The sequence below is a fragment of the Saccopteryx leptura genome, chromosome X (genome assembly GCF_036850995.1).
Source record: "Saccopteryx leptura isolate mSacLep1 chromosome X, mSacLep1_pri_phased_curated, whole genome shotgun sequence".
In the NCBI taxonomy this organism is placed as follows: domain Eukaryota; kingdom Metazoa; phylum Chordata; class Mammalia; order Chiroptera; family Emballonuridae; genus Saccopteryx; species Saccopteryx leptura.
Window position 1 is genome coordinate 98,959,106 of NC_089516.1, and position 22,058 is coordinate 98,981,163.

The 22,058-nt window shown below is 36.9% G+C and overlaps 2 protein-coding genes across 2 annotated transcripts in view; one reads left to right on the forward strand and one right to left on the reverse strand.

Moving 5' to 3' along the window:
- Positions 1-1,300, reverse strand: part of COL4A6 (collagen type IV alpha 6 chain) — a 423,902-nt gene extending 422,602 nt beyond the window's left edge. The window contains exons 1-2 of the mRNA XM_066356857.1: positions 1,086-1,300; positions 836-887 (exon numbers count right to left, since the gene is read on the reverse strand). Coding sequence (XP_066212954.1) covers positions 836-887; positions 1,086-1,096 — 63 coding nt within the window. The 5' untranslated portion in view covers positions 1,097-1,300. The remainder of the gene's footprint in view (positions 1-835; positions 888-1,085) is intronic.
- Positions 1,301-2,757: 1,457 nt separating this feature from the next.
- The window catches only part of COL4A5 (collagen type IV alpha 5 chain), a 244,253-nt gene continuing 224,952 nt past the window's right edge, over positions 2,758-22,058 (forward strand). The window contains exon 1 of the mRNA XM_066356015.1: positions 2,758-3,143. Coding sequence (XP_066212112.1) covers positions 3,063-3,143 — 81 coding nt within the window. The 5' untranslated portion in view covers positions 2,758-3,062. The remainder of the gene's footprint in view (positions 3,144-22,058) is intronic.

Below are 22,058 nucleotides of genomic sequence, written 5' to 3' on the forward strand. Positions count from 1 at the left end.
GTAGCTAGTGAGACCGGAAAACTGCAGCATCTCTGATTATTCGAATCACTTCACCTTTGATAAATTATCTTAATAATTCCATTAGAGGTCTGACTACATTCTAGGATATATTAAACTTTTCTTGACCAAATGTCTACAGAAATTCCTTTTCCTGCAATCACTCTCTGATTTTATGTAATATATATAAACAGCCTATGGAATGTTAACTTTATTTTTTTCTATTCTAATCACTTTAATTTTCGGATGACACAGAAAACCAGTAAAAGGAAACATTTGGCAGAAATTAAACATTATCTGGTGGTATCAGTTCAGTTCAGGTAGTTAAAGAATCCAGATGTTGTCACCTTGTACAGTCAAAGGACTCACGAGCAAATATTTAATTTTAACTCCCACAGCATTAGCGGCACTTTCAAGTCCGACTCCTTGTGCTCTCCTACCCCTCTCAAACTTGTGTGCCAGATTTATGTTCTTGTAGATCCGGGAAAATTACATTTCTGCCTTGGAGATTAATGCAGAGAAACGCGTCAGATGCCAGTCATCTCAACTTGTCTGGTGAAGACTCAGAAAAGTGTGTCTCTTGTGTCTTCTACTTTGATTTTCCCAACCCGTTACAAAGTTTTGGGACAGAAATATGCATGATTCCCAAAGGCATTAGCTTGACACAGTGCTATTCCTCTCTAAGAACCCCATTAACCCCCACTATAAAAGAGAGTGATGTGACCTCCGATTTTGCGGGGCTACCCTCTACACCCCACTCCCCTGAAGCAAAGACAAGAGGCAGATGAGGTAGGGGCCAAAGAAGGGGGAGGCAGAGGGGTCGGGAGAAGAGACTCACCGCTCCTGCAGGTTTCTCGGTCAGGCAGAACGTAGCCAGGAGCAGCCACAACCTGAAACGGGAGGGAGGGTAAGTAACATGGGTTCTCTAGGCTCCAGGGTTCTGGTTCTGTGTATAGACCCCCGACCTCTTTTGGCTGCCTGACCCCACTTTCTCTGCAATGACAGAAGTACAAGTATGTATAGTCCCGGTTTCGCAAGAGAGCCCAAAGTAGGAGAGAGGAGGGGAGGTCGGGGCAGCAAGAGCTCACCCAGGATGCATGCTTTCGGCTCCTCCGGAGCAGGAGTCCCAGGAGACTGCTAAGCGGCTCTGCGGCCCGGGCTCATCGGAGCTCCGTTTGATGCTTGGAGGCTGCTTCCTTATTCAGGAGGACAGGGTAGGGGAGCGAAAGCGCTCACTTAGCAAGAAATTAAACTCAACTCCTAGATAAGAAGTGCCCCAAAGGGAAACACGCTCAGCGGCACCAGCTACAACTTGCCGCACTCAAAAGATAGTTCCATGCACTAGGAAAGGAAGGAATGGAGGGGAAGGGGGCGGGGCTGTCCACTGTCAATCATCCCCCCTACCTTGGGCAACCAGCTGTCTTTCTCACTTTCAGGCCTCTCAACACAGAACATTCCCACGCATCTCCACATTTTCATACGCAACCCATAGAGACCTATACACGAAGATGCAAGCAGTTCTGCATCACATACTTCCATGAATCACTTTTAACTCTTACACATAACACAGTATATAGATTAAGGCACATGATTCTTATGCAGACAAGTGGGCTTCAAGGTGCCCTGACATGCTTGCCCAAATGCATACACCAGTCATTCCAATGGATTGTCATACTAAGCTCTTGGGGTTGATGGAGGTGGTGGTGGTGCTGCTGCTTCTTATTTCTGGAGTTGTAAATCTATCATAAACTGAGTAGACCCTACGGATGAATGGGCCCCATGAAATAGCTCGAAAGCCTTGAAAGAGCCTATAGTGGTAAATTCTAGGGTCTGAGATAACAGAAATGTTCTGAAGACTTATTCTGTAAATCCGTATAAGACCTTCCAAAGAGTCTTATTATATATCAAAATTATAAAAGTAATATTCGTCTTTTGGGGAAACACAACTGCCATCAACCCCATATAATATTCTAGTTAGGTTTTTGTATTACTTTTAAGGAAAATTGCACAATAGCGACTTAATTGTCCTAAATTCTTCCGAAATACAAGTGCAATGAGTCAATAACTTTCATGTTAGTTCAGTATGAGGTAAATATTAATTAGGATATTCAATGTAGTAAATAAAAATATGACTGTGTTGCAATAACCTTCACTCATATAATAATTACTAATATATACTAAATGCTCCCAAATCTCATATGTATATAATCTGCAATAAAGTCTTCACAGAAATATACGTATGTTCATTTTCTTAATTCTTTGACTATACGCATATACTTATTTATACAATTATACTAATATATTTTTAATATTTTCACCTATTCTGTTGTATGTAGAAATTGTTTCCCACGAGCAGGTGTAAAAGAAAGAACATCAGCGGCCCAAGGAGCAGCGACCAATATTTGTTTATAATCATTAACAATAAAAAGTCCCGTTCTCCCTGAGATCCATCCGCTAAAAAATAGTCCCAGTTCAGGTCTATTTGTAATTGGCTTGGGTACTTACACCAATACGAGTGGGACTCAAAAGGGAAAAGTTGGATCAACAGAAGATGTAAGTGAAAGAGTAGAAAAGCTTCCCAGTTGCGCTAAACAGTGCTCAGTCATCTGGTCTGTGAGTTTCCCTCCCCCAAATAACTGAGCGTCACTCCCTCGCAGGTTGCTGGTGCAGTCCCAAACTGTGGCGGAGTGATCCTGAAATTCCCCAGTGCTAGAGGAAAGGGGGGCGGTGTGGGGGAAGAGAGGGAGCAAAGTAGATCTGTGGGATTTGCGTGAGGGAAAAGTTTGCAAGTCTGGACAGAAGGGAAAAGTGTTCCCGAGAGACAGGCTTTGGGGAGGGGAGGGGGGTGGGAAGAATAGCTGCTCTTTTTTTGTTGTTGTTTGTTTTTATCTACTCTAAAAAAGCTTCCTTTTCCTCACCCAAGACGACCTGCACAATTGGGGCACCTTCGCTGTTCCTCTCAGCCTCTAGCTCTCGCCCAATAAACCCTGAAGATTATGTCAATCGGTCAGAGCCAGCCAGGGATTTCGTGTGGGTGCTGAAGGAGCTACGGGATCCGGAGAAGAATGAAACTGCGTGGAATCAGCCTGGCTGCCGGCTTGTTCTTTCTGGCCCTGCGTCTTTGCGGGCAGCCTGCAGAGGCTGCGGTAAGTCGTCGCCCCCCCCCCCCACACACACACCGCATCACCTCTTTCTCACGCTGAAATCATTTTTGTACAGTTTTCTTCCTTTTTCTTCAGCCCTGAGCCAGGAATTTCACATTTGCCTTCACTTGTTTAGGAAGTAACATTATTTAAATTTAACCCTGCAAACTCAAGCCTTCTGCAGTACAAGGGAGAAAGAAGTTGAAGTGTTTAAAAATAGGGCTGCTTAGTTTTCTGTGTCTAGTTGCTCTGGGAACTAGAGCAGAGCCTGGGGAGAGGGACTCAGGCTAATAGATCTCTAGGCCCTGGTGGGTATTTAAACTTTTACTTCCCACCGTCCGCCCTCGGGTCGTTCCCTGCCTGCCTGCCTGCCTGCCTGCAGGCTAACCTTTTCACTAGTTGTATCCAACACACACACTCTTTAAACTTTGTCTGTATAGTTTGATATTTTGGCTTTTCTGATTTCGAGCTTTTATTAAAGTGTTCAGGGCGCCCATGAATTTCTTCACGTTTCCCCTTTCCTTAAGCAACTTGAACCTACCCTTGGACCTTTGGGCAGTAAAGCCTTCGTAGGGACTGTGTTCCCCTATTGCCATCCTTGTTGCAGTTGCTCCGGTAACATAGCAAGAAGAACTGAGTAAAGATGATGACCTCAGGCTAAGGGGCTGGAATTTTGTTTGTTGTTTCCTTTTTTTCCCCCTAAACTTACTACAGCACCTGAACAAACTGAGAAGTTGCCAATCACTTATTGAAAGGAAAATAGTTATCTTTATTTCAAAGGCAATGAGTGTTCTGATTTAAAGGAGTGGAGGAGGATGCACGTCTGAAATGAGAGAGCAAAAAGTTCCACTCTGTTTTAGGAATGTGGAACTAAAACCTCAATATATCTCCTAGAAGGGTATTTGAGTAGTCCCGCCCATTATTCTGGGGATGAGAGGCTGATGTAAAGGAATGAATGGCTTTGTCAGAGAAAATGTTCCCCAGCCTAAAGCTCATCATCCTTAGTTTCACTTAACCTTTAAAGAGTTGAGAAAGTAAAATATCTCTAAAAAACATTCAAGAAACTAGTAAGACTGATTGTCAGGGGGGTGAATAAGCAGAAGGTTTAGGAATAAAAGTTGAAGATAAAAAAAAGTATGAGTCAAATTATCTAAAAGTTATATTTGGGTGATCATAATAGGTGGTTTTAAAAACACTTCAGTATGAGATCATGGCTTAGGTCTTCACATGATTGAGTGACTATCAGTTCTCTGTATGTTATAGTTTATCTGGGTCCAAAATTTTAAGGTAGTTGTCTAGTTTCTCTATACACTCAACATGCCACAGATTGCATTGTTCTCCTTCTGTCTTTAAGAAAGTATACTCAAGGTATGAAAGGTAACTTTCACGTTAATCTAAGCACACTGTAATTATGATAGTATATCTGTTAAAAAGCCATGCATATCAAAAAATTTTAATTACACTTGCCATGATTTTTTCTCATCAAAATAGATAGAAAACTTAAATTGCTTTTTTGATTTAGAGCATCTTACTAATGTGAGGTTTAGTTATCTAATAATGCTACAGACTCTTGGATGAAACTACAATTGTGTTGTTGAAAATTGTTACTTCTAAAAACATCTTCTAGGTGCTTACTGCTTATGGCATTGGCCCGGGGCAAAAATTTTGTAGATATTTTATTAAATATTTATTTTTTTTCTTTTGACATTGCTATTAATGAATATGAATCAAATACCAATAAGACAGGTCTGTACAGGAATACTCCATATCAATTTATATTAAGTCAAATTGTATTAAAGATATGATTTCTTTTTATGGTTGACACAACTTGGGAGCAAGTTTATTTTCTTGGAATGTTTAAAGAGTAATGATTTCATGAAAAGTTACAGAAAAAACCATGGAATTGTTTTCTTTTTCCTCCTTTATAATTTTTAAAGAACATTTTATATTACATTTTTCTATCATTAGTATATTGTGCCTTTAATAAAACCAGCGGTTTGTTTTTTCTGCTTCATGCATCAATATCATAGATGAATGTTTTAATCATCTCAAAGATATGAATGGTATCTGCACTCCATACTAGTGCTGGGGATATTAGTGACCTTTTCCAGAGTAAACTGGATGGTAGTGAGACTGGTTGTTGACTGAAGTAGTCTAGTATTGGGGCTTTTATATCAGGAAGAGCAGTGCTACTTAAATTGCTTTAATTTTTCACAGTTAAGTGATTTCTTTATCTCTGAAATCATGCCAAATTGGGATGTCACAAATATGTGAAAGTTATTTTTTTCCTTAGATAGAGTGTGTATTAGGTGGAGTAAAGTAACCCTTTCACTGAAAGGTTAGCAGTAAGAGAAAAGGGTAACTTTAGGTGGAAAAAAGTCATTTCTAGTGATGCAAATAATGTATTTTTGTTTAAAGGTAATTATATCTCTACTGACTCACTGAGTAAGATATGCACTCCTACTTTTTGGATACGGTGTGTAAAATTACACTACTCCTACTGTACAAATATTACTAACTTTTGTGTGTGTTCAGTAGATAGATAATTTTCTCTAATTTCAACATACTATCTCCCCTGTGATCAGAGGCCACAACTTATTAAAGGTTGTAGTGTGGTTCGTGGACATTGAGCACTTTTTCCTCTATGAAGTATACTGCTCCATAGAAAGAATGTGTCAGTATTGCTATCATAACTTACACTTTTTAGTGTTTACTATGTGCTAGGCACTGTGCTAGTATGGTGATACACATGATCATCTTTAATTTTCACAAAAGATCTATTTGATATAATCCAATGATATCTCCTCTTTATAGATCAAGAAGCTACAGATCCATAGAGATTAAGTAACTTGCTGGAAATCACAAAAGTAATAAATTGTGGAGCTGGAAATTTGAAGCCAAGAAGTTTAACTCCAATTTCTTTACCCTTAGAACTGTTTTATGCTGGCTCCTTTGTATGTGCTCTATAGAGGTTTATTTGCCGTTCAGAGTATTTGGATCTCGCTACTTTTTTGGAGGGGGTCTAGAGGGAGGGGAGACACAGGAGGAGAAACAAAAACGACAAAATGAGGATTACATCTCTTCCTATTGATAAGAGAAACAGCAGCATGTTATAATGGAAATAAAAAGACCAGAGTTTGATCTCTATATGCACATGTATTATAAGAGAGCTGATTTAAAAACAACTTAGAAACAATTGCTTATTGAAAGTTGTATGATTCTATACAACCACATATGTGTATAAAAAGTTAGACTTATGAAACAACTTTAGTTTGTGGTAGATGGTTAGTTTGAAGAAAGATTTGCCTTATCATTCTTTTATTTAGTTTCTGTAATAAATTTATTTATTTTTATCTTTTAAGTGCAGATCATTTATTTTTTTATTAATTTTAATGTGGTGACATTGATAAATCAGGGTAGATATGTTCAGAAAAAACATCTCCAGATTATTTTGACATTTGAATTTAAATATACTGAACTTTTCAAATATATGTCTATTGTGATGAAACAGTACGTTTGCTTAAGATGCCCAATTCATTTTTGTTGTTTTTACAAATTTAGCTACCCAGTGTATCTAATTTTATTCACTCAATTATCTATATATAATACATTTACATATGTATCTGTTCTGTGGCTATGTAAGAATGTAGACATAATTTCTCCTGTGTTTTTATTTGGCTTTTTTTAAATTTTTTTTTAAATTTTATTCATTTTAGAGAGGAGAGAGAAAGGGAGAGAGAGAGACAGAGAGGGAGAGAGAGAGGAGAGAGAGACAGAGAGAGAAGGTGGGGAGGAGCTGGAAGCATCAACTCCCATATGTGCCTTGACCAGGCAAGCCCAGGGTTTCGAACTGGCGACCTCAGCATTTCCAGGTGGACGCTTTATCCACTGCGCCACCACAGGTCAGGCTTTATTTGGCTTTTGATGTCTGTATATGCAACACATGGGTCTCTTTACCTTGAGTTAACTGTTATAATTTGGTTAAGGTTGTGTCTGCTAGGTTTATCCATTGTAAAGTCACTATTTTTCCCTTTGTAATTACAAAAGGAGCAGATCTTGTGAGACTGGGGAGGGGGTGATATTGTGAGCAACATAAAAATCCTGCCTCATCAAACTTTTGCCTACTAATTTTAGCATCTATTGAAGATTCTGGACTGAATAATTATTACTGTGATGTTTGTCAAATGGTGACTTTTAATTTTCAATATTTCTCCATTTTAATCGCATTTTAAATGTAACAAAGATCTTTACATTCTCTGCTGTTTATTTATTCAGTTGTCATTTATAGGAGTATGAATTTATGGATATTTTTTATTCTATATGTTATAATGACTTACACTGTTTTTACTTTTTTTTTTTTTTTTTTTTTTGCTGAACTTGCCTCAGATTTGACCGATAGGAGCCCCTTTCAGTTGGCTCCTATGTCCTTTCAATGTTTCTCCATCATATTTTTAGCATTCCCTTAAATTCTGGCATCAAAAGAAGTTCCAGGATCATTTTCTACTTTTCCTGCCCCAACCCTGAGATCCACTATTTGTCCAAGGAGCTGATTATTTTTATTGAGTAACAGCATTTAGAGATCAGGATCTGAGTGCTTAGCATGCTCATTGCTGCTGGGTGTCATTGCTTCTAAGTCTATTCAGCAGACAAAACTAGGCAGTATCTGTATATACACTTAGACAGATACCCACTTCTATATCTATTTTTTAATTTTTTCTTTTTGTTTGGAAAAGTGTGTGTGTGTTAAAAACATGGCTTTGAACTGATACCTTTATTCCAGTCCAGGACCGCAGAATAAGCATACATCTTTGATATCATGGGATCTCATTGCTGCCTGGTATCTCTCTTCACACATGTTTAGTGGGCTTTGTAGAGGTCTCATACAGAGATTTTAAGAGCTTGGCTACTGGAGTTAGACCTACAGTTTGACTGGTAGATATGTGATCTTCAACCAAGTAGTAACCTCTGAACCTTGATTTCTTCAATGGCAAAAGGGGGCCAGTTGCATGTTCTTGATTGATTATTTTGAAGATAAAAATGTGAATAGTTATGTAAAGTTTGATCACAATAGAATAGTACTTGAGACAGTAAATGATCAGTAAATTTTAGACTTTATTATTGTCATTACAATTTATTAACTTGCCATTTGTTATTGTATTAACTCAAATTCTCTGCCTGATTTTCAAGACTATTGTAATCTCTCCATTCATGTAACCATCTTATAATATACTCCCTATATTCTAGCCTAGATGACTTTTCTGATAATCCTTTCAGCACTACATACAAGTTTTGGATCTCCATCTTGATTAGAATCCTATGGATCTAAATCTTTGCTAAATTTCAGTATGTTTACATTTGTTCAGTGGATATTTATTCAGCAACTCATAAGTACTTAAGAATTACACACACACACACACACACACACACTCTCTCTCTCTCTTTCTCTCTCTCTCTCTCTCTCTCTCTATATATATATATATATATATATATATATATATATATATATGCGCCTGACCAGGGGTGGCAGAGTGGATAGAGCACTTAGAGCACTGACCTGGGATGCTGAGGACCAGGTTCGAAACCCGAGGTCACTGGCTTGAACACAGGCTCATCCAGTTTGAGCATGGAGTCCCTGGCTTGAGCGTGGGATCATACACGTGACCCCGTGGTTGCTGGTTTGAGCCCAAGGTCGCTGGCTTGAGCAAGGGGTTACTGGCTCAGCTGGAATGCCCTCCCCATCAAGGCACATATGAGAAATCAGTCAGTGAACCACTAAAGTGTACAGCAACAAGTTGATGCTTCTCATCTCTTCCTTCCTATGTGTCCCTGTCTGCCCCTCTCTCCTTGTCTCTGTCTCTCTCGCTTAAAAAAAAAAAAAAAAAAAAAAAAAAAGGATATATGTTGTTCATGTATATGTGCTGTCCACAAATCATTTTGTGCTGGACACAATGAATAAAACTTTATTCTATTGGGCCCCTGCTTCCATACAGTTTACATGGCTTGCAAGAGTAGATAAACAGTCCCTTTGTGAAATTTTTGTTTTGTTTTTACTCTTATATCAGTTGCTGATTTAACCCTTCTTTGAACACTTGTAATATTTAACCTCTTCCTAGCTAGTGTATAAATGCATTCGGTCCTAAAAGCATTTTGTTTCATGAGAATTTATCTGTTCTCCCTGTTAATTATAGATTCTTTGAAGGCAAGAGCTATTTATTTGTTCATCCAACCAATTTACATGTTGATTTTGTCTCATAACTAAAGTAATACATTTTCAGTGTTGGAAACTTTGAAGATATAGAAACTTATAAAGAAGAAAGTAATCTGAAATTCTGCCTACAGGACAGAAATATTGCTATTACTATTTCAATAATATTCCTTCTTATGTATCTAATCTTTTCTTTAAAAAGTATATCGGTAATATTACTGGTGATGTTAACCTTGATCACTTGGTAAGGGTGGTTCTGCAAGGTTTCTCCACAGTAAAGTTACTATTTTCCCCTTTCAACAGAAGAGAGTAATCCTTATATGTTCTTTAGTGAGATGTTTATTCTAATCTTTTGCCCATTTAAAAAAATCAGGTTATTTTTCTTATTACTTAATTTTAAGAGTCCTTTATGTATTCTTTATATAAGGACATTATCAGATAATGTGATTTGAACATATATTTCCAAGTCTATGGCTTATTTTTCACTCTCTTTAGAGTATATTTGCAGACCAAAAGTTTTTAATTTTGATAAATTCCAATTCATTTTTTTTTCTTTTATGGACAGACATGCTTTGAGTGTCATATTTTGTCAAACCCAGATAAGGCTATTTTTCTTCTAGTTTTTTTCTAGAAGTTTTATAGTTTCAGACTTTACATTTAAGTCCACAGTTCATTTGAGTTAACTTTTGTATAAAGTAAGACATATGTGCCTAGGTTATTACTATTATTATTTTGCATATAGACATCCAATTGTTCCAGTGCCATTTTTTAAAAAGAATCCTTTCTACATTGAACTGTCTTTGCAACATTATAAAAAATGCATTGATTGTATTTGTGTGCATCTATTCCTGGACTTCCATATGTTGTATTGATCCGTGCTCTATATTTTTACTTATACCACCCTATCTTGATTATTGGAGCTTTATGGTAAATGGTAAAGTTGGGTACTATGAGTTTTATAACTTTTTAAAAATTTAAAGAATTTTTTTTATTCTAGTTCTTTTCTGTATAAATTTCAGAATCAGCTTATTAAAATAAGCAAAGAAGAACACAACTGGGTCTTGATTTTATCTACTCTGACATTCTTTGTTTTTTAATTAGTGTTTATATCATTCAAATGTAAAAATTAGCAAAATTTATCTTCCTACTAAGAAAACTAAAAAAAAATTTGGTTAAAATAAAAGGATTAGTGTTCATACAAGATTTATATATTAATGTTTTATCACTCATGAATCATTTTTCATATCAGAATTATTAGTTTTTTTTTGTTTTTTTTTTAGAGAGAGAGAGAGAGAGAAAGTGATGGTCAAGGACAGACAGGAAGGGAGAGAGATGAGAAGCATCAACTTATACTTGTGGCACCTTAATTGTTCATTGATTGCTTTCTCATATGTGCCTTGACCTGGGACTCCAGCTGAGCCAGTGAGTCCTTGCTCAAGCCAGTGACCTTGGGTGCAAGCCAGCAACCTTGGGCTCAAGCCAGCAACGTTTGGGCTCAAACCAGTGACCATGGGGTCATCTCTATGATCCCATGCTCAAGCTGCGACCTTGTGCTCAAGCTAGTGAGCCCTCGCTCAAGCACGTGGGGTTACGAACTTGGATCCTCAGCATCCCAGGTCAGTGCTCTATCCACTGCTTCACCACTTGGTCAGACTAGTTTTAAAATATTTTAAATTATTGCATATAATTTATATTTACACATACCAGAAATAATTTACCTGTTCACTTTTGTAGATTAATATATTTTTAAATTTCAAGTTATTTAAGCCATTGTAAGAAATACTGCCATGAACATTTTTTATTTTATATTTTGTATTATTTTACTAGTACTGCTTCCTTCATGGAGAATTAATGGGTTAAAGGCCATCTGTATTTTTAATGTTTTTGGTATGTGCAGTAGACTGATATTTAGAAAAGCTGTATCAGCAGAAAAATTATGATTTTTTTTAGCACTTGCTATGTTGGAAAAATCATGCTAGGTAGAAAATACTATTCCCTTTTTTATGCACAAAGAATTTGAGGTCCACAGGGTAGTTAAACAACTTGCCCAAGGTCCCACAGTTGATTGTTGTAGAACCTGCTAATGGAATATTCCTCAGTCTCTATTTTATACATGACAGATAATACAGAAAAAGAAAGTCATGTCGGAAGTTGAATAATTCCCATTGCCCTTTTCATTACCCCATTCCTGTGACTTGTCACTTGAGTTCATTCTAAATATAAGTTCACCAGCAGACCACTCTTTAATAACTTTGCTATAATTGCCCGAGCTATTCATCCTGAAGTCCCTAAAATTTAAATTTGTGAATCACGTGTCCCTCTACATTTCTCCCTTGGACAGAAGATGGTTCCTGCCCTCCATTAATACCTCCCCCACTTGCCCTTTTCTAGCTATAGCAATGGTATAATGTATTCCAAACCCACTGACATTCCTTGTCTCCAGGAGAGTTTTGGAATGCATCTGAAATGGGCGTTCCTTTTGTTCACCTTCCTCAACCCCTTCTCCATCCCTTACCACATATCTTTCTGTAAGGTTTACCTAGGCCTAGTCACGCAGTGGTCGGCAAACTCATTAGTCAGCAGAGCCAAATATCAATAGTACAACGATTTAAATTTCTTTTGAGAGCCAAATTTTTTAAACTTAAACTATAAAGGTAGGTACATTCCTTATCAAAGTAGTGCCCACATGTGGTATTTTGTGGAAGAGCCACAGTTTGCCGACCAGGGGCCTAATGCTGTCCCTTTCTTTCATCTCCTCCCCTCATTAATTGCTGATCTATTTTTCCCACTTTGGAGTGATACTGTTATAGCTCTCATCTCCTTTTTTAAGAAAAAAATGTGTAGGAACTCATGGACTGAAGATTCTTTTTGTGACAGAGACAGAAAGGGACAGATAAGGACAGACAGACAGGAAGGGAGAGAGATGAGAAGCATCAATTCTTCATTGTGGCACCTTAGTTGTTCATTGATTGCTTTCTCATATATGCCTTGATGGGTTGGGGGCTACTACAGAGCAAGTGACCCCTTGCTCAAACCAGTGACCTTGGGCTCAAGCCAGTGACCTTTGGGCTCAAGTCAGTGACCATGGGGTCACATCTATGATCCCACGCTCAAGCCAGCGACCTCAGGTTTTGAACCTGGGACCTCTGTGTCCAATTTCAATGCTCTATACCCTACGCCACTGCCTCGTCAGGCTGGACTGAGGATTTTTAATTTATTTTTTACCACTCCCACTTTACCTTCTGCTCCTATTTTCTCGCTACTTAAGGACTTGACCACCTATGTGCAATTCAAATATATTCCTCTGCAAAATTACAAATTGTTATATAGTATGCCTTTGCCAGGTGATACTTCAATAGCTGAATTTCAAGCTTCTGAATGATAGAGATCTGTTCTTGCCAAAGAACTTTCCAGAATGGTTTTTTAACAATTATACCCCTATCTGTAGTCTATGAGAGTACCTACGAGACAGACTTTGTAATTTTTTTTTTATCTACTACAGTGAATATGGAATTGATGCTCATATGATTGCCAGTTGGTTGACTGATTTGGTCTTATCCTCTAATGATTTTTCTTTTTAAAGTGTACTCATTCCATAATGCCATTTCTTTCTGACAATAGCAACTATGGGACAGAACTAATTTTTGAAAATATTTTCTTTTTAACATTATAAATTAACCACCCAGCTACCTAACTATGTCTACATTATAAAGATTTGTCTTTAATAGCAGTAAATCTTGAGGATTTTGCACTGGCATCTTTAGTATAACCTCTAGTACATAGGATCATTTCATTTTAACAAACCAGACTCTCATTTTATGCATCAATGCTTGAATTTATTTACCTTCATAATGTGTCCAGGTCCAACTGCTCTATGTTACTTTAACAGCTTCCTTTGGCCTTTAATGAAAGGTCTAATCTGTGATGGTACCTGTTGCATTGAGATGAAAACTTTAAATCCCCTTTTCTCTGCTAACCTAAGATAACCCAAGGCAAATATTATAAAAGAAAGTTTTTGCTAGATTCAATTTTTAATTTATTTTTTATCTTACTGAATCTGATTGTAAACATTAGATTTACTTATTCACTTGTAGAGAGATTTAATTACCATTTATTTATGAGCAATTGCTAGTCAGGTTAAAGAAATTAGTTTCATGACAATAAACACTGAAATAAGACTAAGAAATATTTTGGCATTTATTGAATTCAATATATCATCTTAAATAACTAAAATAACACTGTTTCTACATGTTATGAGAACTGTCTGATTTGCTTCTAAAATTTTTTATAATATATATGACATTAATGGAATATTGACAAATATAGTGAAACTTCAGGTTTTGAGAGAAGCATGGTGTCAAGAGAAAATATTAGTAGAAAATATTTTAGTGTTTTCTGTATTTGAGTTCCAAGACTTTGCTCAAAGAGCAAACCATAACCTCATGATTTAATCAATGTAATAAAACATTTCTTTAAATTTTTTTTTTTTACTAATTAAGTGAGAACAGGTGTGGCAGAGAGAAAAACTCCCTCATGGGCCCCATCTGGGTCCCCATCAGCAAGCCTCCTATGGAGTCATGCTCTGCCCATCTGGGGCCATGCTTGCAACCAAGCTATTTTTAGTGCCTGAAGTGGTGGCCAGGAGCCATCCTCAGCACCTGGGACCAACTCCCTCGAGCCAATCCAGCCATGACTTGAGGAGGAGGAGGAGGAGGAGGAGGAGGAAGAAGGAGAAGGAGAAGGAGAAGGAGAAGGAGAAGGAGAAGAGAGAAGCAGATGGCAGCTTCTTCTGTGTGCCCTGGCCAGGAAATCGAACCTGGGATGTCCACATGCCAGGCCAATGATCTACAACTGAGCCAATCAGCCAAGGCCATAAAACATTTCTGTGTGTGGGAGATAGGCATAATAGCGTCATTTTATATCAGATAAGTTGTTTTCTTTTGCAAATGGTAGAAAATACTAATTCAACTGTCTTAGCAATAAAGAAAAGTTTTGCTTGCATAGCAAGAAGTTTGGAAGTAGAGCATCTCTAAGGTTGTTTAATTCCACCAAATGAAGACCCAGTTTCTTTCTACTTTTTGCTTTGTCTTACTTTGCCTATCAGCTTAGTCTCTCAAATTAGTGCCTTTCTTTCTTTTATATAATATTTTTTAACTTATTTAAAGATTTATCAATTTTAGATAGAGGAGAGAGAGAGATAAAGGCAGGGGAGGAATATGTGCCTGACCAGTCAAGACCAGGGTTTTGAACCGGCAACCTCAGTGTTCCAGGTCGACGCTTTATCCACTGCGCCACTGCAGGTCAGAAATTAGTGCCTTTCATACTTGCAAGATGGATGTTACAGTTCCAGGATCACATGCAGACACCACAGTGTCTAGTAGAAGAAGAGTATGAACTCTTTGTGTCCCTGAAAACTTCTCAGGAGTCCTACACCTCCACACTGAAAATAGCCTTTATAACTTCTTGGTTAAAATTGCTTTATATGTATATGCTTACACCAAGCAATGCATTGGCAAGTGGAATAGAACCATAAAGGTAAAGTTAGACCAGTGATTTACCTAGCCTCCCCCCACCCTCCTAACAAAGCAATTGCTGCTTGGAAAAGATGGTGGGTGGGAAAATCTGAATAAAATCAAGTTTCCTTTAGAAAGGAAGAAATAGTTTCTTCTTCATGACCTCATGACTTTGTCCTTAGGATCAGTTCAATTAAAAGATTTGTAAGACATTGACCTATTAAATGTAAAGTGTTTTACTTAATAAGGAAAGCAATGTTTTGTAGAGTTGTACAAATAAAAGATGTTTTTATTTCACATAATTGTAGATATTTTGGAGCTTGAGGGACATTAGGGATCCTTTAGGTTATTGGTCCCCATACTGTTGTGTGTGGACCCTCTGGGATTTCTGCAATTCTATAATAGCATGGCTATTTTAACAATAACATGAAGGCTGTTTTGCTTTTCTCACTGTGTTGACTTTTGCACTGGTGGTGGGTACAACTCCTAGTACAGTGTACTCAGTTGTCATATACAGGTATACCTTGCTTTATTAAACTTAGCTTTATTGTGCTTCACAGATGTTGCATTTTTTTACAATCTGAAGGCAAGACATTCCACCAGAAAAAGATTACACCTCACTTGATTGTGGTTGTCTGGAGCCAAACCCACAATATCTCCAGTTGTATTCTTCATACTCTCAAGGGACAAAAAGCCATTTTTACCTAAGAACATCCTCTGGGTACCATTAATTTTATTAAATTTTGACCCTTGAGTGCACTTCTCTTTTTAATTGAATTTATTGGGGTGATATTGGTTAATAAAAGTATAAAGGTTTCAGGTGTACAATTAATTGTATAACACATCATCTGTATGTGATGATGTGTTCACCACCCCAAGTCAGGTCTCCTTTCGTCACCATTTATCTGTCCTTTACCCTCTTCCATCTCCCCCTTTCCCTCTTATAATCTCCATACTGTTGTCTGTGCGAAAAAAGTGACAGAATTAAACAAAAAATATATTTTTAATTACAATTTACATTCAATATTATTTTGTATTAGTTTTAGGTATACAGCATAGTGGTAAACAGCTCAGCTATTTAAAAATTGTGTGCACTTTGATGACCACCAATCAGATCAAGATGGAGAACATTTCCTTTACCCCAAGCACCCTGTGCCCCTACCATTTCAGTATCTTTTGTTTTTTCTCTAAGAAATCTTAAAATTCCAAGATTGCAAAGATATTATTGTATATTTTCTTTTAGTCTCTTTATAGTTTCAGAGTTTACTTTTTCACTCATTTTTTTCTACGTAACTAGTTGTTGCAGTACTAAATATTGAAAAAATCTCCTTTTTATTGATTTGCTTTGATGACTTTGTTGAAAATAAATTGAATGTACGTACACAGGTCTAGTTGGAACTCACTACTCTGTTCCACTGGTTTATTAGTCCTTATGCCAAAATCACACTGCCTTAGTTACTTTTGGAATTATATTGACTCTTGAATAAAATCTTGTAGAGTAAGTCCTTTACATTTGTTCTTCAAAATTGTCTTGACTATTCTATACAAATTTTAGATTTATCTTGTAAATTTCTACTGAAATTTTTTGAGGTTTTTATGAGGAGAGCAATAGTTGTATGGATCCAATTAGAAACTGAAATCTTAACATTCTTGTTTTATTCTGATACACGAACACAGTACATCTCATTAACTCAGATATTCTCTAATTACCTTCACTATAGCATACACAACATTTGTTCAGTTTCTTCCTGTGCATATGCTTCTTTGTAAATGGTATCATTTTAAAAATTTTATTTTCAGTTGCTTGTTGCTAAGATACAGACATATAATTTTTCACATTCACATTTTTATCCTGAGATAGTACTGTTTGTTAGGGTACTTGTATACGTATTGTAAAATTTGCCCATTTTAAAGTTCTGTGAGTTTTGAGAGACGCATACAACAGTGTAAGTGTAGTCTATAATCAAATATAACATAGCATTGCTGAATTATTCATTAGATCTAGCAGTTATTTAGTATCTTCCATGTACATAATCATATAATCTAGAAATAAGGGGTTATACTTCTTACACTTTTTTCTTTTCAATCTGTACGCTTTATTACACTGGCTAAAACCTTTGGTAAACGTTTTATAGAGGTGGAAAGGGAAGACATTTTTTTTTGTAGGAATATATTTAATATTAGAACTATAGGCTAACTTTATGTCTTCCATAGTTATCCGCTGAAGAGGTCCTTGTGCATTTCTACTCACTGAGATTAAAAAAACATGTTAACATTTTGTCAAGAAATAATTTGCACCTATTTTAACAATCATTTGTCAGGAGCTCAGCTGAGCTGTTAGTTTTTCGAATAACCAATTAAAACAAGCCTAAATAAAAGTAACAGTCAAGCTTATAGTTGCTTACTGTGATTGTATAAGCAAGAGGCTAAACCAGGGTAATTGTCAACTCTCCTCCCTGACATTTACATTTTTTTCATGCACTAGCTCCAGGTCAGTGACTCAGTGCAGACTTGGGAGTCAGGATGTGTCACTGAAAGTGCCACAAATAAAAAGCTCCCTCTGTTTTATGGACCTAGGGGCCTAGGAGATGAAAGGGAGAAAGGCGTTGAGTGGAAAAGTACTGAGTACTGAATCAGAGTACAGAAAAGTGCTTTCAAAATTTTCCCTCACTTCCTCTGCTATGAACCTGAACAAGTCTTTGTGTGATCATATGCTCTCATTATTCTTGCATAAATATCAGTAAGTTGAATTGCTTGATTGTATCAAAGTCCATTTTTAACTTTACAGGAAACTGTTAAATTGTTTTCCAAATTGGCTGTACCTGTTGTACATTCCACCAATGTATGTAAATTCTAGATGATCTTCATCCTTGCTTGCATTTGCTATTGTTACTCTTAATTCATTTTAGCCATCTTGCTGTCTAATTATTGCTATCTCCTTGTAGTTTTCTTTTAGTTATCTTCTAATATATATCCAGACATTACTATCTGTGGTGTACTGTTCTGTGAGCTTTGATGAAAGGGTACAGTCTTGTAACCACTGCCATAATCAAGATTCAGTAGTTCCATCACCTCAAAATATTTCTCATCCTGCCCTTTGTAATTGGTTTCTCCACTTATCCACAGTCCCTCACAATCATATATCTATTTTCTGTTCCTATAATTTTACCTTTTTAAAATAATGTCATATAGATCAGATCATCCAGTATGTACTTTTAAAATTTTTTAAATTTTATTATTTTTTCAATTACAGTTTACATTTAATATTATTTTCTATTAGTTTCATTTGTACAGCATACTGGTTAAATAATCATCTACTTTATGAAGTGTCCTTCCTTACCAATATTTCTAGTACCCACCTGGCATCATAAATAGTTATTACAATATCATTGAATATGTTCCCTATGCAGTAATCTTTTGAGTCTTAACCTTTTTTATTTTAAGGTAATACATTTGAAATTTATTCATGTTCTGTACATTAGTAGGCTTTTTCTTTTTTAATGGTTTTCTTCTGATTAAGTGGGAAAAGCTCTATATATTCTGGATATAGCATCTTTGACCCATACATGTTTTGTGACTATGATCTCCCATTTGGTGGTTTGCCTTTTCACTTTCTTAATTAGTATTTTCAGACATTAAAAATTTAATTTTGATATACTCCAGTTTATCACTTTTTTTTTTAGAGAGAGAGAGAGAGAGAGAGGGAGGGAGGGAGAGAAACAGACAGACAGGAAGGGAGAGAGATGAGAAGCATCAATTCTTTGTTATGGCACCTTAGTTGTTCATTGATTGCTTTCTCATATGTGCCTTGACCAGGGGGCTCCACCCGAGCCAGTGACCCCTTGCTCAAGCCAGCGACCTTGGACTTCAAGCCAGTGACCTTTGGGCTCAAGCCAGTGACCATGGAGTCATGTCTGTGATCCCACACTCAAGCCAGTGACCCCATACTCAAGCCAGATGAGCCCACACTCAAGTCAGCAACCTCAGGGTTTTGAACTTGGGTCCTCAGCGACCCAGGCTGATGCTCTATCTACTTCACCACCACCTGGTCAGGCTGCTTTTCTTATCTCTCTCTCTTGGTTATGACTTTTTATCCCTTTATAAGAAATCTTTATCCCAAAAGCACTAAGATTTCTGTCTAGGTTTGCTTCTAAAAGTTTTTTTTTACTGTTTTAGCTTTTGATCCACTTAGTTATTTTGTATGTGGTGTTTGGTAAAGGTACTGGTTCAGTTTTTCCCCCATCTATTTAACTAGTTCAGCACCATTCACTGAAAACATAATTCCTTGTTAAAAGTCAATTAGGTATATATGCTGGGTCTATTTTTTTTTAACAGAGGTAGAGATAGACAGGGACAGACAGACAGGAACGGAGAGAGATGAGAAGCATCAATCATCAGTTTCTCATTGCGCGTTGCTACTTCTTAGTTGTTCATTGATTGCTTTCTCACATGTGCCTTGACCGCGGGCCTTCAGCAGACCGAGTAACCCCCTGCTGGAGCCAGGGACCTTGGGTCCAAGCTGGTGAGCTCTTTGCTCAAGCCAGATGAGCCCGCACTCAAGCTGGTGACCTCGGGGTCTTGAACCTGGGTCCTTCTACATCCCAGTCCGACGCTCTATCCACTGCCCCATGCCCCACCACCTGGTCAGGCTATGCTGGGTCTATTTTTAGAGTCTAAACTCTTTAATCTATATGTTTATCCTTATGCTAATACCAAAATGTCTTCATTAGTGTACTTTTATAATAAGTCTTGAAATTAAGCAGTGCTAATTCTCCAAATTTGTTGGTTTTTTTTAAAAAATTGTGGGTCTTTCTTTCTCCTCCCTTCTACTCCTTCTCTTTTTATTCTTATTCCTCCTCCTCTCATTCTTCTTCTCCTTCTACTCCTTTTTATTTCTCTATAAATTTTCAATCAGGTTGTCAATTTATACAAATAAAACCCGGGGAATTTTTAATGAAATTATGTTTAAACTGCAGATCATTTTGGGGAAAATTTATATCTTGAGAGTACTCAGTCAGTATTCTGATAAATGAACAGTATATCCTTCTGTTTCTTAAGGTCTCCTTTAATTTTTCTCAGCAATGTTTTATACTTTCAGTGTGTAGGTCTTATAAATACTTTGCTAAATTTATCCCTAAATATACATATGTTCAAATAGTATTATTGCTGGTATATTTTATTTTCTACTTTTAACTATGTGGTTTTAATATGTAAAAACACAATTAACTTTTTATTGATTTGTATATTGCTATCTTATTAAATGAATTTAATATTTCTGATAGCCTTTTATGGTTTACTTAAACTTACCTACTTATTTGCATTCTCTGAATTAAGAAAGATTTCTTTCTTTTTTCTATTCTGCATGTCCTTTCCCTCCTTACTCTACTGTTAGGATTTTTAGGAGAATGTTTGATGTACATTTGATACCACAATTTTTGTTAACTTTTCCCAATGTCTGAAAACATTTGTTTCGCAGTTTTTGTAGTTTTCTGGTTATTTATGTCAAGACGGCAAGTCCCGTAGCAATTGTTTCAGCATACCCTACTCCCTGATAATACTACTGTGAACATTATTTTAACAAAAATGTTTGCATTTTAGATTATTTCCTTTGAGCAGAATTTTAAAACTAGATATTGTGATCGATCGATCTATCTATCTATCTATCTATCTATCTATCTATCTATCTATCTATCTATCCATCTATATATCTATGTATCTATCTGGAAAAGAGCTGTGATAGGCTTGCTCGCTTGTACTTTGTATGATTAGTGAGTGAGCACATGGCAGAGCCATGTGTGTATAGTCTATGTAAGGCTTTGGGTGCTTGCCCTTGGGGAAGATTGCTTGCCCTCTGCTGTGAGGGACTGCTTTGCTGTTCATTTGCCTGTTGATGTGAGTAGTGGTTTTCCCCTGCTTGTTTGCTCATCCACAGTTTCGAGAATCTAGTAAACAGAAATGGCCCAAAAGCTTTCTGGCTCTGCAGTTTCTCTCCTGTCTACCCAAATTCAATGTGAACCTGCAGGTCTCGGCCAGCAGTACTACACTATCTGTCTATCGTTTTTTAATTTAATTTATTGTGTTTACATAGATTCTAGTGTTGCCCCGATTGCGTCCTCCCTCCCCCCGTGTTCCCCTTACCCCCCTCCCAACAGCTCCCTCTCCCCTTCCCTTCAGGTTTAATTCAGTTCCTCAGTTCATATTGTCCATTGGATTCCTCAAATGAGTGAGGTCATATGATATTTTTTCTCTGCCTGGCTTATTTCACTTAAAATAATAGTTTCCAGGTCCATCCATGTTGTTGCAAAAGGTAATACTTTCTTTTTTTTCTATGGCCCCATAGTATTCCATTGTATGTATGTACCACAGCTTTTTAATCCATTCGTCCACTGACGAACACTTGGGCTGTTTCCAGATCTTTGCTATTGTGAACAATGCTCCCATAAACATGAGGACGCATTTATTTTTTTGAGTCAGTGATATGGTGTTCTTGGGATATATTCCTAAAAGTGGGATGACTGGGTCAAAAGGCAGTTCCATTTTTAATTTTTTGAGGAATCTCCATACTGTTTTCCACAGTGGCTGCACCATTCTGCATTCCCACCAGCAGTGCAGGAGAATTCCCCTTTCTCCACATCCTCATCAGCACTTATCATGTGTTGTTTTGTTAATCGTCATTCTGACTGGTGTGAGGTGGCATCTCATTGTGGTTTTAATTTGCATTTCTCTAATGATTAGTGATGTTGAACATTTTTTTGATCTGTCTATTGTCCATCTGTGTGTCCTCTTTGGAGAAGTGTCTATTCAGTTCTTTTGCCCATTTTTTGATTGGATTGTTTGTCTTCCTGGTGTTGAGTTTTACAAGTTCTTTACAAATTTTGGTTATTAACCCCTTATCAGACGTATTGTCGAATATGTTATCCCATTGTGTGGTTTGTGTTTTTATTCTGTTCACATTGTCTTTAGCTGTACAAAAACTTTTTAGTTTGATATAGTCCCATTTGTTTATCCTGTCTTTTATTTCACTTGCTGTTTACTTCAAAGATATAGAACACATATTCCAAAAATTTATATGGAAACAAAAAATGACACGAATAGCCTCAGTAATCTTGAAAAAGAATAAAGTGGGAGGTATCACACTTCTTGTTATCAAGTTATACTACAAGGCCATTGTACTCAAAACAGTTTGGTACTGCTTGACCT